Below are 17,647 nucleotides of genomic sequence, written 5' to 3'. Positions count from 1 at the left end.
GTCACGCGGGGCGTGCGGGACCATGAGGTAGGTGGCTGAGAGAGGTCGTGTGGGCGTTATGCATTTTGCCCACACGTAGGCGTGTGAGAGGAACCGCAAGGAAAAAAGAGACGTGTGGGCGCTAATTGTTTTGCCCACACGTAGGTGCGTGGGCTGGTTCTCTTAGACACCACATAAAATATGTGGGCAGACCCCTTAACACCCACACGTGTGGCAGTTATCGTTGTCCGTTTTCGGACAAACACTATACTTGCTCAGATTATTGAGAAAAAAAACTAGGTTGAAACACAATTTTTTAATGGTTCGAACATGGTATTTGAAATAAATTGTACTGACCCGGACCACTTTTTATTTCATTCACACTGGATAAACAATCTGAAATACACAACATAAACGCCGGCGTTGCAATCACTGCTCTGCCTTGTTCCCCAGCCCAAAGTCCGGTGACATGAACTCCTTGACCTTCCTCGCCGCCGGCCTGGCCTTTAGCTCCTCCCACCACGCCTTGACATGCGGGCGCTCCTCTACTAGCGACGCGTACTCCGTCTGCATAAAGTAGTGCATGAGCGGGAAGTGGTTGAGGTCGGCGAGGCTGACCGACTCCCCGGCGAGGTACTTGGACGCGGACAGCCGTTCCTCGTACACCTCCAGCACCTTCCTCAGCTTCACGACGTTCTCGTCGACGATGGCCTGGTCGCGCACGCCGCCGAGGAGCGGGGCGAGGAGGCACTGGATCGAGATGGCGCCCGCCACGGGGTGGTGCTGGTGGGCCTCCACCTCCAGCCACACGTCTACCATCGCCGCCGACTCCGGCGAGCCGTCTCCCACCAGCAGCTCCAGCTTGTACTTGCGAAGCACGTGCCTCGCGATTGCGCGCGATTCTGCGTGAAAGATTCTGATCACTGGTACAGTTTCTCCTTGACATCTGGGGTATAAACAGAGAAGAGATAATGACGGGATTTACCGAAGAGGGTGAGGTCGCCGTCCTCGAGAACGGGGACCTGGCTGAAGGGGTTCTTTGCGAGGAAGTCCGGCAGAAGGTGGTCACCGGCCTCGCGTTTCATGGGGATGAGCTCGTAGTCGACGCCTGCCTCCTCCAGACACAGCAGGGGGCGTGCCACGAACGGTGAGACTGCTCATCCGTACACCTTCAGCGCCGGCGCCATCGACTATCGAGATAGCTCGCGTCCGCTTCTTTAAGTTGACTGCGATACATAGCCGAGTTAATGATTAAATAGGCGCGCACCTGCTGATCGTGGATCCGTGTTACGTGTGTTCCTGGAGTCACTGCTTGCGTCCAAAGTAGACTGTCGACATAGTCCCGATCCACACTGCCTTAGCCTACACTAGTTGACACGCCAAATGGTCGATGCAAATGCATATTGTTTCTTAGGAAGAAGGTTGTCGCCCAACCTTAAAATGAAGCCTGAAGGTTGTCGCCCAATTTTATTTTATTTTTTCTTTTTTTAAAAAGCAAAAAATTATTTAAAAAATGGTTTTAATTTCTGAAAAGTTTGTACATTTTTAAAAATCATGAACAAATTTTGAATGTAAAAATATTTAAAAATGTGAATAGTTTTTGATTGTTTTTGAAACTATGAACATTTATAGAAAACTAGAACAAATTTGAAACTCTGAGCATTTTTAAAACAAAACAAACAGGTTTTGAAATTCACAACAAATTTTGAAACATTTCAATTTTTTGAAATTTGTAAACATTCTCTGAAGATGAGAACATTTTAAAAATTGCGATCATTTTTTGAAAAAAAATAGGGTTATTTTGGAACATAAAAGAAAAAGAGAATAAAATAAGAAATGGATTTTAAAACAGCAAATAAAAAATTGAAAGAAAAAAACCAGTAAAGAAAACAAAAAAGGAAGAAAATACCGGTTCAAAAACCTTCTAGATGGTTCCCAAACCGGTTAGAAACCTCAAGGTTCGAAGCCAGTGGCGCACACATGTAATACATGTCGTGGGTCGGCCATTTAATGTGGTTCCCTGTGTGAAGCAAAGACATTCTGACGCTGAGAGCGTCATATAGGATTTCACGTGTTACTGTGTTCATGTCGTCATTGATTGCGTTCAAAGTAGACTGTCGACACAATCCCAATCTACTGTCTTGGCATACACAAGTTGTTACGTCAAGTGGTCAATGTAAATGCATATTATCTTTTAGGAAGAAGGTTGTCGTCCAACATTAAGATGAGGCCCGTAGGTTTGAAACACAAGTTTTGATACAAGGGCGCAATGACCTGAAACATGTGATGCAAGAGAGCTCCTGTTGGACGCTTGAATAGAAATCCCGATGCATAGGGTAGCCCAACTAGGGTGCCTCCCAATTGGTGATTTTAGCTCCCCGATTCAATTTTCACTGCAGCATTCCTGTTTAACGTTGCATACCAGTTCACCTTGTAGCATCCTTGTTCACTGTGATCAATTTATGAAAAAAAAGCAAACAATTTTTTTTATTTTTTCTAAGATTTTTCAAATTTGTGAACACGAAACATATAAACACCGCTGCACTACCCGCCATTCTGGAGGCTTTGCGCGCGCTGAGCTTCGTCATCCGTTGGATTTTTTTACTGTTCCCTGATCTTACCTGCTGGCGTTTGATCAACCGTTGGTCCTTCTGTAAACACGAAGAATATGAAGAATTTTTGAAAATTATGACTAAATTAATTAGTTTTTGATTTTCTAAAGCTAGCAATTATTAAAATTCCAAATTTCTGGAAAAATGTTTTAATTTCTGAAAAATTTGAACATTTTTTAAATTAAAAATATTTTATAAAGACCTGAACAGTTTTTGTAATAATTGATATTTTTGAAATTATTAACATTTGTTTTATAAAAATAGGACAAATTTTGAACCTTGAGCATTTTTTGAAAGGAAACAATATTTTTAAAAAAATCACAACAAATTTAGAAAAAAAATCATTTTTTTTCTAAATTTGCAAACATGTTATCAAATTGAGAATAAATTTAAAATTGGGATCATTTTTTGAAATAATTGTGATTTTTTCAAAAAAAGAAGAAAATAAAACAAGGAAAAGTTTTTTAAATGAAAAAGAAAAAACTAAAAGAAAACCAGTAAAGAAAACAAAAAATAAAGAAAAAACACAGTTAAAAACCCTTTAGAAGGTTCCCAAAACCAGTCAGGAACCCTAAGGTTCCCAAACTGGTGGCTCACACGTGTAATGCATGTTGTGTGCCAGCCCGTTTTACGTGGGTCTCTGTGTGTAGCAAAGACATTCTCATGCTGAGAGCGTCATATAGGATTCCGCGTGGTATGTGTGTTCATGTGGTCATTCCTTGCGTCCTAAGTAAACTGTTGACACGGTCTCAATCCATGGCCTTGGTCTACACGAGCTGTCATGTTAATCTGTCGATGCAAATGCATATTATTTTTTAGAAGAAGGTTGTCGCCTGACCTTAAAATGAGGGCGGGTTTGAAATGCGGGTTCGATACAATGTCGCAAGGAAATGAAACATGCGATGCATCACATATAGACGCAAACTAGGAGGATACAAGGTCATTGTGGCCCAATACAAGCGACACAGCCTTGTAACTCAACAAGATTACATTTGATCCGGTTTCAGATGTAGATAGTCCGTCTTTCCCCCAGAGATAAAGCAAGGTACTGAACCCACAGAAGGATGCTAATTGAAAGGTGATTCTTACTTTGTCGTTGTAAATGGTTCCACCATTCTCGGACTGAAAATTAGATAGTTCTAAGAGAGAGAAAAATGGTAGGAAAATACGTCAGAGCTAAGGTGCCAACTTGCGGCTGTATACTTGCACTTGGGATTTCATTAATATTCAATATGGTCCTGGTAGATGCCACTACTATGTGTTATCAACATGTATGTTACGGTGGATGCGTCCTAATAACCTCGCGACCGATCAACAACCTGCATCGTGATTCTATTGTCCAACCAAGACCCTCAACATCGTGCGTCTAGCCATCGCCTTTTCTTCCGGACTTCTAAAATGACTTGTTTCTTCAGGAATTTTTGCTAAGTACATGAGAGGTTGGTTCCAAACATATCTAATATGCATAATTTACATAGGATTCAACAAAGTAAAAGCACAACAATACAAATTCATACCGGAGACAATAAATACCTTTCTTCTTCTCCTCTTCTTCCATCACTTCGTCCATTATTTTATTGAGACACAGACAAAACAAACAAAATCTTAAGTAAGTATTCCCACAATAGTTTCCAATTTTTCAACACGTGGTGTGAGTGTGACTAGAGTTGCATCTACATTCAAAGTCCTCAGTTTTTTCCCAATCTCCACTAGCATTTTTAAGTCATTCCAAAGTAACAACTCAACCTATCAAGACATATTTGAAGTTTTCTAGCATTCTTGTCTAATTGCTTCAAGATAGGAATAGCTTCACATAATTTTTCAAGCTTCTCTACCATAACAACACTTTCATTTATCAACTAAGATTCCTTTTGTTTTGGTGGTGAGCCAAATAGGCTCTCTATTACAATAAAGGAATTCAAAGTATTACTACCTAGGAAGTTTCCTTCTGAAAGGGTGTCTAGCACATGTTTGAAACAAGCTCACAATCTCTACTACCTACAATAGAAGTAAGGTTCCCTTTCCCGTCTTACATTGTATGTTTCGCCCGACTCCCGCACACCATCCCACATTGTTGGTCTCATCCCACCTTGAATTTTCTTCGCTCATAGATATTCTAAATTCCATCTTGATTGAGAAAATCGGGACACAATCGTCGAGATATAGAGAGTTGCCTCCCATCTTTCAAACAAATCGGTCCGCAATCATCAGGATCAAATTATTCTAGATATGGATTGATATCTCCCCTATGTCTAACGTGGTGGACAATTGTGCCCAGCCCTTGCGATGGGGTGCCATCACCAGCAACTCCCCACACCACCGCACATGGGGGCCGCCTGCTTGCGCATGCACGATGTCTAGGATGGACACCACCTGCTCATCCATGCACTTCACCGCCGCCTTGTGCATGTACATTTTACAGAACAACCCGAATCCCTCTGCTTTCCAGGGGAGGCACATCGGGTCATCGCTGGGGTCGTAGAGAGCCAAGGCTGCCACACCGAGATGGATCCCAAGGTTGTCTCCTCCTTTCTAGCAACCCGCGTGGCCACGACCCCGCACATGCTCCTCTATCTACTGTTGTGGCGACGACGACCAACACCAGCGTGGACGACAATCTGCGGTTTGCGCCACCGAGACCACATGACAACGACCAAAGGCACCTTGTTTTTCTCTAGGCATGTTTCTACATTGGACTTTGTTGCTATATGTGTTCCGATTGTGAGGATTTGTTAGGTTTCTATAAAAATAGGCCAAACGAACTAACACGTGTACTTACTGTACTGCAATGTCCACTTCTTGTTCTTTGATTAAGCATCCATGTGCGCCCTGCACTACTGGTCATGTACTATTGTTGAGTATTTGTATGTGCATAACAAAGAAATTTGAAAAGGAATTGCGCTTCATTTGGTTTACTAGAAGGAATATATTATGATGTTATAATATCCTAACAAAAGGCAACATATGATGCATAAATGTTTCTTGTGTTACAACCTTAACTCATTTATGTTGATAGTGAAGATGTATGACAAACTGCAAGATGACTTGTTCATGGGGTGCACTTTTTAAGTGCATGATGCATTTAGAAATTCCTATCTTTAGTTATTTTCCAACCTACTTTATTCCATTTTGTTTTGGAGCTTGGTTATACATGATGCAATCTCTATGTGTTGAAGTGCTTTTCTTATTGGCGCTACATGCATGTCACTACTCATTAGCAATCCATCATTGTTGCAGAACTATATCATAACTTTACTTCTTTTAGCACGTAGATAGCTACCAAATTTGATTTCGTCATAGGTTTCCCATGTCCAAAAGAGGGAATGATGCAATCTTTGTGGTGGTCGACAAGCTTTCTAAAGTCACTACATTCCTTCCTATCAAGGAGTATATCTCTAGAGCTCAGTTGACAGAGTTGAACACGACTAGAGTGGTGTCTTTGAACGGTATTCCTAAGTTGATCTCTTCAAACCGTGGAAGCATCTTCACATCCAAGTTTTGGGAGGCATTTCAGAAAGCTATGGGAACTAACATCCGATTCAACACAACCTGCCACCCCAGACTAGTGGTCAAGTTGAAAGGTTGAATCAAATGCTTGAAGATATATTGAGGGCTTTTGTGATCTCCTTTGGCATGAAGTGGGAAGAGCCTCTTCCGTTTGTAGAGTTCTCTTACAACAACATTTTCTAACCTAGCCTCGGCAAGGCTGCGTTCGAAGTTCTTTGTGGCAGAAAGTGTCTCACACGTCTTAATTGGTCTGAAATGGGAGAAAGTCAATTCTTTGGCCCTGATATAATCAACAAAGCAGAAGTGATGTGTCAGGTCATTCACGATAATCTCAAGGCAGCACACTCTCGTCAAAAGAGTTATTACGATAATCATCACCATGATATGGTGTATGTGATTGATGAGTGAGCGTATCTGTGTGTATCTCCGATGTAGGGCACACAACATTTTGGTATCAACGGAAGCTTGCCCCTAGGTACGTCGGACCCTTCAAGGTGATTGCTAGAAGAGGTGATCTTGCTTATCAATTGGAGCTTCCACCCAATTTCTCCAACGTGCATGACGTCTTTCATGTCTCCCAGCTCAGGAAATGCTTCAAGACACCATAGTATGCCATTGATTATGAAGCTATCATTCTTCAAGAAGGTATGTCATATCAAGAGCATCCCATTGCTATCCTCGACGAAGCTGAGTGTCACACTTGCAACAAGTCCATCAAGTTTCTCAAAGTCCAATTTTCTCATCACACCGATAAAGAAGCTACTTGGGAGCGTGAGGATCTCATCCTTTCAGAGTATCCTGAGTTGTTCCATTCCTAGATCTCGGGATGAGACCTCTTGTAAGTGGGGGTGATACGTCTCCAACATATCTATAATTTTGGATTGTTCAATGCTATTATATTATCTGTTTTGGATATTTTATATGCATTAATATGCTATTTTATATAATTTTTGGGACTAACCTATTAACCTAGAGCCTAGTGCCACTTTCTGTATTTCCCTTGTTTTTGACTTTTACTGAAAAGGAATATCAAACGGAGTCCAAACAGAATAAAACTTCACGATGATTTTTCTTGGACCAGAAGACACCTAGAAGAATTTTCCGCCTGGAGTCCCCTAACCCTAATTCCACTTCTATATATTCTTAAATATTCCCCAAACATCAGAAGCATCCACCAAAATACTTTTCCACCGCCGCAAGCCTCTTTTCCCCTGAGATCCCATCATGGGGCCTTTCCGGCACCCAACCGGAGGGGGGATTCGATCACGGAGGGCCTCTACATCAACCTTTCTACCCTTTCGATGAAGTGTGAGTAGTTTATCATAGACCCAAGGGTCCATAGCTAGTAGCTAGATGGCTTCTTCTTTCTCTTGGATCTCCAATACAATGTTCTTCTCGATGTTCTTGGAGTTCTATCCGATGTAATCTTCTTTTGCAGTGTATTTGTTGAGATCTGATTGATGAGGACATCAATACCATTGTTACACCCACAACCCCTACTGCTACATATACTGGACCAATTACTAGAGCTCGCGCATGCCAATTAAATTATCAGGTACTTTCGTTTCTTCATAATGATTCTAATGTTCATGAGAATATGATGCTGCCTAAATTAGATACATTTGTATTGCTTACAAATGAAGGGCCTAGCTTGGAGAAGGATGAACACTGGAGCACGAAAAAGCATGAAGATGATGGCATGCGCAAGGGGAACAAGAACGGAGTTACAAGTGATGATTTCATGACTTTGAAGCCACCATAATGGGTGCATGAAGCCTTGGACGAAATATACAAGATGCCACTTCATAAATTTTGTTCCGAGGCTATTCTAGGTGCTGCGTCACCTTATTATTGGGCCAGGCCCATGTAATTTCGAAATACATAAGTATAGGCTATTTTTAGAGTCCGTATGTGTGGGGAAACAAGAGATAGGGTTGATTTCGGACCCCTCCACAAAGGGCCACGAAATTCCCCCCTCTTCCTCCATATATACAACCCTTAGGGCACCGTTTAGACTTTGGGTTTTGTTTAGATTAAAAGTTCTCCATAGCTGCAACTTCGCGTACTTCGTTTGTGTTCAACAACCAGACAAAGGCGTCACAGAACCCCACCTTGATCAATAAAGCTTTCATCTTATATTCGCAATATCTAGATTGCAATCTTAGTTTCTTGCTGTGTTCTTCGTTTGCTCGCAGGAAACAGACCCTCGTGGTCAGTTTGATTGTGCTCCGGCGTGGTCAATAACCTCTCGGAGTTGGTTTAGCAATTGCTAAGGCGCGACGTCCTCGCACGTTCGTAGTTGGATCGTCAAAGTCGACTTCCACCAAAGCGAAATCCATCATATCATCGAAAGACGGGACACCTTTGCCTCTATCAAGTGGTATCAGATTTTCAGGTTGCTCGGTGAGATTTTACAGCTTTTTGTAGTTTAGATCGAGTCTGTTTCTTCATACCTATAGTCCACGAAAAAGCCAAAAAAAATTAGGGTTAGTTCATCCTACCCGAACCAATCTGAGCCTTTGCATAATCTTTTCTGTATTTGCGTTGTTGAATTTGCGGTTGCTTCATCGTGTCAAGTTGCTGGTCTTAGCGTCTAGTCTTTAGAGTTTCGAGTTCTGTTCACGGGTATTCATGCCACCGCCGCACCATCATCATCGCCCTGCCATATACCACCACCGCTTATCCGCTATTAATCCGAGTCCATATACCACCACCAATCCGAGTCCATATACCACCACCAATCTGAGTCCATATACCACCACCAATCCAAGTCCACATATACCACCGTCATATACCATCACCAGTGCGAGTTCCACCAGATTCATCTCCGCCACCAGTCCTAGTCCGAGTCCAGTATTTGTTCCTTTATCTTTGAGTTCCAGAGCACACGATACTACGAATCGTCAACAAGTCGGATTCCCCAACTTCCGTGCTACCCATACAAGAAAAATAGTTCCAGTTTCAAAAAAAAAAAACTAAGTCTGGAAAATTCAGGCTAGGCAGTTTTTAGGCCATTTGTAGACTTTTTTGAAAAAAATTTGTTGCGGAGCAAAAAAAAGTGAAAAAAAGAGAAAAAATTCAGAGTGTGCTCCTCCCTTGATTACATGTCGCGCCGTGATTTTGTTAGTGTTCTAGGCTCGCGTCTCTAGCACGGTCTAGCCTAGGACCAGCACAGTATCGTTGTTGAGCGTTTATTCAACTTTGCATCTCTGAATTGATTATTGCTAACCCTTTTTGCTACCATACTATAAGCCTTCCCAGCTTCACATACATCTACGTCGTGCGTTTGACTCTCCCTGGTAATCGCACTATCCAAGCTTTGAGAGTTTTGACCACAGCGGTTGCCGATCACCACCTGCTGCTGGGTAAGAACTGGTAAGAATTTGAGATTCGCTTGACGGATTTGTGACACCCCACCACCACCATATTCCAGTAGTCTGTAGGATCATATTCTTGTCTGTTTCTATTGCTGCTAACTATGGCAGGAACACAAGCCGACGAGATTGACTGGGAGAACATGACGAACAAGGAGCTTCATGATAAGTTTCATCAAATGTTGGGTCAACAGGTGGAAGACGTGATGGCCAGCTTTGGAAAGGCAATGGAGAAGATGGATGACATTGAGAAGTCAATTGACACCAAGTTGGACGCTATGTTTGATGAATTACTCAAACGTCTCCCACAACCAGCTCTACACTGCGATATAGTAGGGCGAGCACAGCGTGTTCCTATTGAGCCAAGACAAAATTTTGGTGCCGCTGCTACTGCTGTTGGTGCTTCTGTAGCTCCTGCTATTACTGCAGAGGTGGAGGACTATTACGAGGATGAGGTTGATCAAAATCAGAACTACGTGAAGCCACCAGCACCACCACCAGCAGGTCGACCTCAGGTATATATTCGCAATGGTAGGCCTGCACCACCACCTTAGGTACGAGATAATGACCATATTCCTAAACTAAAGTTGAATATTCCATCATTTGAGGGTAGATATGTTCCTGATATATCTTACTTGGGAGTTAGAAACTTAACAACGTTTTACATGTTTACAATATCCCGAGGAGAGACGGGTTGATGCTGCTGTTTGTGCTTTCACTAGTTTTGCATGTGTATGGTGGTCTGAACATTGTAGATTATATCCTATTCCAACTACTTGGGCTGCTTTGAAAACTGCTATGTGTACTCGTTGGGTTCCACCATATTATCAACGTGAATTGCTTCCAAAATTGCAGCGTTTAAGACAAGGGAAAAATTCTGTAGAAGAATATTATAAGGAATTACAAACTGGCATGATTAGATATGGTATTGTTGAGGAGAATGAAGCTATGCTTGCACGTTTTATGGGTGGATTAAATAGAGAGATTCAGACCATTCTAGAGTATAAGGAGTATACTAATATCACTCGTTTATTCCATCTTACTTGTAAAGCTGAACGTGAAGTGCAGGATTGACAGGCATTGGCGCGAACTAACTTTTCTGCAGGCCGACCTTCATCATGGACACCGCGTGCATCTTCTACTTCCACTGCACCAACACCTCCATTAGGTACCACCTACATCCGTGATACAAGAAAGCAGGCACAACCACCACTATCTGCCAAGAGCGCACCTGTCGGGCCTGCACAGAGCTCTTCTTCTTCCATGGCATCAACAGGGCAGACAAGTGATATTATTTGTCGTCATTGTAAGGGAAGAGGTCATTATGCGAGAGAATGCAAATCTCAACGTGTGATGATTGCTACTGAGGATGGTGGGTATGAGTCCGCTAGTGACTATGATGAGGAGACTTTGGCGCTTATTACAAGTGAAGAACACGGTGGAGCTGATTCTGATCATGGGACGCAATACATGGCTCCTGAAGACGCTGACAGGTATGAATGTTTAGTTGCTGAACGTGTTTTGAGTGTGCAGGTCACACAAGCTGAGCAAAATCAGAGGCACAATTTGTTCCATACAAAGGGAGTTGTGAAGGAACGTTCTGTGCGTGTCATCATAGATGGAGGGAGCTGCAACAACTTGGCTAGCATGGAGATGGTGGAGAAGCTATCTCTCACCACAAGACCACATCCACATCCTTACTACATCCAATGGTTCAACAACAGCGGCAAGGTTAAGGTAACATGTACTGTTCGTGTGCATTTTAGCATCTCTACATATGTTGATTATGTTGATTGTGATGTGATACCTATGCAAGCATGTTCCTTATTACTTGGTCGACCATGGCAATTTGATAAAAAATCCGTCAACCATGGTAGAAACAATCATTATACTCTGGTTCATAAGGATAAAAATATTACTTTGCTTCCTATGACTCCTGATTCCATTTTGAAAGATGATATTAATAGAGCTAATAAAGCAAAACAAGAGACAAATAAGAGTGAAAATCAGATTGTGGCAAAAGAATTTGAGCAACAAATGAAGCCTAATAGTAAACCATCTAGTGTTGTTTCTGAAATTAAATTGAAAAGTGCATGTTTACTTGCCACTAAATCTGATATTGATGAGCTAGATTTCAGCAAATCTGCTTTCTATGCTTTTGTGTGCAAAGAGGCATTATTTTCATTTGAGGACATGCCTTCCTTTTTGCCTCCTGCTGTCACTAACATTTTGCAGGAGTTCGCTGACGTCTTTCCACAAGACGTGCCACCGGGATTACCTCCCATTCGAGGGATTGAGCATCAGATTGACTTAATTCTTGGTGCATCATTACCCAACTGTGCACCATACCGTACCAATCCAGAGGAGACGAAGGAGATTATGCGTCAAGTACAGGAGCTACTCTACAAAGGTTATATACGCGAATCCCTTAGTCCTTGTGCTATTCCTATTATTCTAGTGCCGAAAAAGGATGGTACATCACGTATGTGTATTGATTGTAGATGCATTAATAATATCACTATTCGTTATCGTCATCCTATTCCTAGGCTAGATGATATGCTTGATGAATTGAGTGGCTCTACAATATTCTCCAAAGTTGATTTGCGTAGTGGATACCATCAAATTCGTATGAAATTGGGAGATGAATGGAAAACGACATTTAAAACTAAGTTTGGATTATATGAGTGGTTAGTCATGCCTTTTGGTTTAACTAATGCACCTAGTACTTTCATGAGATTAATGAACGAAGTTTTACGTGCTTTTATTGGACGCTTTGTGGTAGTATATTTTGATGATATACTGATTTATAGCAGATCTTTGGAGGAACATTTGGAACATTTACGTGTTGTTTTTCTTGCTTTACGTGATGCACGTTTGTTTGGTAACCTTGGGAAGTGCACCTTTTGCACCGACCGAGTATCTTTTCTTGGCTATGTTGTTACTCCACAGGGAATTGAAGTAGATAAAGCCAAGATTGAAGCTATTGAGAGTTGGCCGCAGCCCAAAACGGTCACACAAGTGAGGAGTTTTCTTGGCCTCGCTGGATTCTATAGGCGTTTTGTGAGAGATTTCAGCACCATTGCTGCACCTCTCAATGAGCTTACAAAGAAAGATGTGCCTTTTCTTTGGGGTACCGCACAGGAAGAAGCCTTCACGGTATTGAAAGATAAGTTGACACATGCTCCTTTACTCCAACTTCCTGATTTTAATAAGACTTTTGAGCTTGAATGTGATGCTAGTGGAATTGGATTAGGAGGTGTGTTATTACAAGATGGCAAACCTGTTGCATACTTTTCTGAAAAATTGAGTGGGCCTAGTCTGAATTATTCTACTTATGATAAAGAATTATATGCTCTTGTTCGGACTTTAGAAACATGGCAACATTATTTATGGCCCAAAGAATTTGTTATACACTCTGATCATGAATCTTTGAAACGTATTAAAAGTCAAGCTAAACTGAATCGTAGACATGCTAAATGGGTTGAATTCATTGAGACATTCCCTTATGTCATTAGACACAAGAAGGGTAAAGAAAATGTTATTGCTGATGCATTGTCTCGTCGCTATACTATGCTTTCACAACTTGACTTCAAAATATTTGGTTTGGAGACCATGAAAGATCAATATGTGCATGATGCTGATTTTAAAGATGTATTGCAGAATTGTAACGAAGGTAGAACATGGAACAAGTTCGTCGTTAATGATGGTTTTTTGTTCCGTGCTAACAAGCTATGCATTCCAGCTAGCTCCGTTCGTCTTTTGTTGTTGCAGGAGGCGCATGGAGGAGGATTAATGGGACACTTTGGCGTGAAGAAGACAGAGGACGTACTTGCTACACATTTCTTTTGGCGAAAGATGAGACGGGATGTTGAGCGCTTTGTTGCTCGCTGCACTACATGTCAAAAAGCTAAGTCACGACTCAATCCTCATGGTTTATATATGCCTTTGCCTGTACCTAGTGTTCCTTAGGAGGATATATCTATGGACTTTGTTTTAGGTTTACCTCGAACAAAGAAGGGGAGGGATAGCATATTTGTTGTCGTGGATAGATTCTCGAAAATGGCACACTTTATACCATGTCATAAACGCGATGATGCTGTTAATGTTACTGATTTGTTCTTTCGTGAAATTATTCGCTTGCATGGTGTGCCAAATACTATTGTTTCAGATTGTGATACTAAATTTCTTAGCCACTTTTGGAGATGTTTATAGGCTAAGTTGGGGACTAAATTGCTTTTTAGTACTACTTGTCACCCCCAAACTGATGGACAAACTGAAGTAGTCAATAGAACATTGTCTACTATGCTTAGGGCTATTTTGAAGTATAATAAGAAAATATGGGAAGAATGCTTGCCTCATATTGAATTTGCTTATAATTGTTCATTGCATTCTACTACTAAGATGTGCCCTTTTGAAACTGTGTATGGTTTCCTACCTCGTGCACCTATTGATTTGTTGCCTCTTCCATCTTCGGAGAAGGTTAATTTTGATGCTAAACAATGTGCTGAATTGATTTTAAAAATGCATGAGTTAACTAAGGAAAACATTGAGCGTATGAATGCTAAATATAAACTTGCTGGAGATAAGGGTAGAAAACATGTTGTGTTTGCACCTGGAGATCTTGTTTGGTTACATTTGCGTAAGGATAGATTTCCCGATTTGCGCAAATCAAAGCTAATGCCTCGTGCTGATGGTCCTTTTAAGGTGTTGGAGAAAATAAATGATAATGCATATAAACTTGAGCTGCCTGCAGATTTTGGGGTTAGTCCCACTTTTAACATTGCAGATTTGAAGCCTTATTTGGGTGAGGAAGATGAGCTTCCATCGAGGACGACTTCATTTCAAGAAGGGGAGGATGATGAGGACATCAATACCATTGTTACACCCACAACCCCTACTGCTACATATACTAGACCAATTACTAGAGCTCGCGCACGCCAATTAAATTATCAGGTACTTTCATTTCTTGGTAATGATTCTAATGTTCATGAGAATATGATGCTGCCTAAATTGGATACATTTGTTTTGCTTACAAATGAAGGGCCTAGCTTGGAGAAGGATGAACATTGGAGCACGAACAAGCATGGAGATGATGGCATGCGCAAGGGGAACAAGAACGGAGTTACAAGTGATGATTTCAGAACTTTGAAGCCATCATAATGGGTGCATGAAGCCTTGGACGAAATATACAAGATGCCACTTCATAAATTTCATTCCGAGGCTATTCTAGGTGCTGTGTCACCTTATTATTGGGCTAGGCCCATGTAATTTCGAAATACATAAGTATAGGCTATTTTTAGAGTCCGTATGTGTGGGGAAACAAGAGATAGGGTTGATTTCGGACCCCTTCACCAAGGGCCACGAAATTCCCCCCTCTTCCTCCATATATATAGCCCTTAGGGCACCGTTTAGACTTTGAGTTTTGTTTAGATTAAAAGTTCGCCATAGCTGCAACTTCGCGTACTTCGTTTGTGTTCAACGACCAGACAAAGGCGTCATAGAACCCCACCTTGATCAATAAAGCTTTCATCTTATATTCGCAATATCTAGATTGCAATCTCAGTTTCTTGCCGTGCTCTTCGTTTGCTCGCAGGAAACAGACCCTTGTGGTCAGGTTGATCGTGCTTTGGCGTGGTCAATAACCTCTCGGAGTTGGTTTAGCGATTGCTAAGGCGCGACGTGCTCGCACGTTCGTAGTCGGATCGTCAAAGTCGACTTCCACCAAAGCGAAATCCATCATCTCATCGAAAGACGGGACACCTTTGCCTCTATCACTGATGAATTGTGGATTTATGATCGGATTATCTATGAATATTATTTGAGTCTTCTCTGAACTCTTTTATGCATGAGTAAGATATCTTTGTATTTCTCTTTGAATTATCGGTTTGAGTTGGCCAACTAGATTGGTTTTTCTTGCAATGGGAGAGGTGCTTAGTTTTGGGTTCAATCTTGCAGTGTCCTCACCTAGTGACAGAAGGGGTAGCGAGGCACATATTATATTGTTGCCATCAAGGATAAAAATATGGGGTTTATATCATATTGCTTGAGTTTATTCCTCTACATCATGTCATCTTGTTTAAGGCGTTACCCCGTTCTTATGAACTTAATACTCTAGATGCATGCTGAATAGCGGTCGATGTGTGGAGTAATAGTAGTAGATGCAGAATCGTTTCGGTCTAGTTGTCACAGACATGATGCCTATATTCATGATCATTGCCTTAGATGTCATCATAACTATGCACTTTTTTATCAATTGGTCAACAGTAATTTGTTTACCCACCATATGTTTTCTTTCAAGAGAGAGGCCTCTAGTGAAACCTATGGCCCTCGGGTCTATTTTCCATCATATATTTTCAGATCTATAAACCAAAAAACCCAAAAATACCTTGCTGCAATTTATTTATATTTACTTTAGTTTGCTCTTTCATTTATCTTTTATACCTATCTCTATTAGATCTCTCTGGTTCGTGACCATGAAGGGATTGACAACCCCTTTTTCGTGTTGTGGGCAAGTGCTTGTTAGTTTGTGCAGGTGCATATATTGGAGACTTGCTTGTGCCTCTACTAGATTGATACCTTGGTTCTTAACTGAGGGAAATACTTATCTCTACTTTGTTGGATCACCCTTTCCTCTTCAAGGGAAAAATCAATGCAAGCTCAAGAAGTAGCATGGCGGAGAGGTGTAGCATCCCCAACCCAAAAACCCTACTCGAGGACCTATTCTAATATATGATTATGCTATGGATGTTTATGATTGGAGTTGTTTTCCTTTTTATTCTATTCATGGCATTATTGGTTTCACATAAACTTCAATTCTTGAACACTTCCAGAAATTCCACTTGAGAACTCTCCAAAACTCATACAAAACTTCCAACTTCTCTCTTTATTAGCTTTTGGAATTTGAGTTGCAACTTTACTTCAAAATTAAATGGTTCATTTCCCCCATAGATCACATTTAATGTGTAGGGCCACCTCCTAAAATTTGAGCCAATGTGGAGTTCTTCTAAATCGGTTTTGAAATTCAAATAGCTTGAATTTCATTCAAACTTGTTTGAGTTTAAAGATTTCCAAAAATACCCAAACCACTTCTCCAAATTCAGACATAATTTTTCCTCCAAGAAACTGTTTTTCCCATTCCCCAAAATGCCCCTGCATTTCTTCCTTCTTTTTCTATTTTGGAAAATAAACAAAGGCAGTATTTCAGCCTTTCCACAAAAACATCCCAATGCCAAAGCAACCCATCAACCACGCCGAAGCTTTTTCCCACCTCGAGCACCGACATACCCTCTCAACAAGCGGTGCCATGCGTCCCACCTTTTCTCCTTCCTCTTGACACACCCTAGAGAGCGTCGGGACCACGATCACCCGACGACGTGTTCGCCCACGCTGCCCTCCCCTCGCACTATCTCCTCCTGTAGCATGCCATCCATATATCCCTCACGCTCTCTTTCCCCTCGTCTAAGCAAGCCTCCCCAAGAAACCCTAGATCCACCCATCCCGGCGGAGCCCAAAAGCTCCCAAGAGCACGCTCATGGCACCACCATAGCCATCATCGTCATCTACCCCCACAACCGGGCCTAGGAAATTCATCATGTACGACTACGTCCCTAAAGTCCACTGCACCAATTCGGCCTGCACTCGTCATCGATCAATTTTGTGCGTCTCCGTCCACCTCCAGTCAAGCGGATCATGACATCGTGATCCTGGTGAGCATATGCTCCTCCCCAACCCTTTTCCCTCCCGATTAATCCCTACAACACCCAATTTCATGATGTTTGAGCGCACCGTCGGAGGTCCATGTCGTCGGCGCTGCTCTGGTGGCCTTTGACCAGTCCTTTTTGTACCATCACAACCACACGAACATGTAGATACTTCTGTCACGATAATTGTTTTTGGCTTGCACGCCATAGCACACATGCCCGTGCATGCCCGAGCGCCTCCCCTCTCCGGCATGTTGTTGTCGCCGCCTCCGTTAACGTTGTGGCACGTGGGCCCTGGTCGGACATGCCGTGGGACATCTCCATGTTGAGTCAACATGCCAAGCAAGCACCCTGGACCCATTGTGAGTCATAGTGGCTAGGTGGGTTCTGGGTGGCTTTAGCAATTTCTCATGCTATCCTTTTGTTTTCCTTTTCATTTCAAATATTTTCTTGTTTCTTCCAAAATCATTCAAAT

At 41.9% G+C, this 17,647-nt stretch overlaps 1 protein-coding gene across 1 annotated transcript; it reads right to left on the bottom strand.

The window, feature by feature from the left end:
* Positions 1-315: 315 nt before the first annotated feature.
* On the bottom strand, positions 316-1,187 carry LOC123088249 (glutathione S-transferase 4). The gene is made up of 2 exons (XM_044510450.1): positions 965-1,187; positions 316-881 (listed from the first exon to the last, which is right to left on the bottom strand). Exons 1-2 carry the CDS (start codon positions 1,062-1,064, stop codon positions 409-411), a joined length of 573 nt encoding a protein of 190 aa, XP_044366385.1. The 5' UTR covers positions 1,065-1,187; the 3' UTR covers positions 316-408.
* Between the last annotated feature and the right edge of the window lie 16,460 nt (positions 1,188-17,647).

Source organism: Triticum aestivum, chromosome 1B (assembly GCF_018294505.1).
Source record: "Triticum aestivum cultivar Chinese Spring chromosome 1B, IWGSC CS RefSeq v2.1, whole genome shotgun sequence".
NCBI lineage: Eukaryota > Viridiplantae > Streptophyta > Magnoliopsida > Poales > Poaceae > Triticum > Triticum aestivum.
This window is presented reverse-complemented; position numbering and strand designations above follow the sequence as displayed.

Coding starts and splice junctions, on each gene's coding strand:
- LOC123088249 (XM_044510450.1), bottom strand. CDS start 1,064: ATGAAACGCGAGGCCGGTGACCACCTTCTGCCGGACTTCCTCGCAAAG. Junction 882..964: donor CGGCGACCTCACCCTCTTCG/GTAAATCCCGTC, acceptor TCTTTCACGCAG/AATCGCGCGCAATCGCGAGG.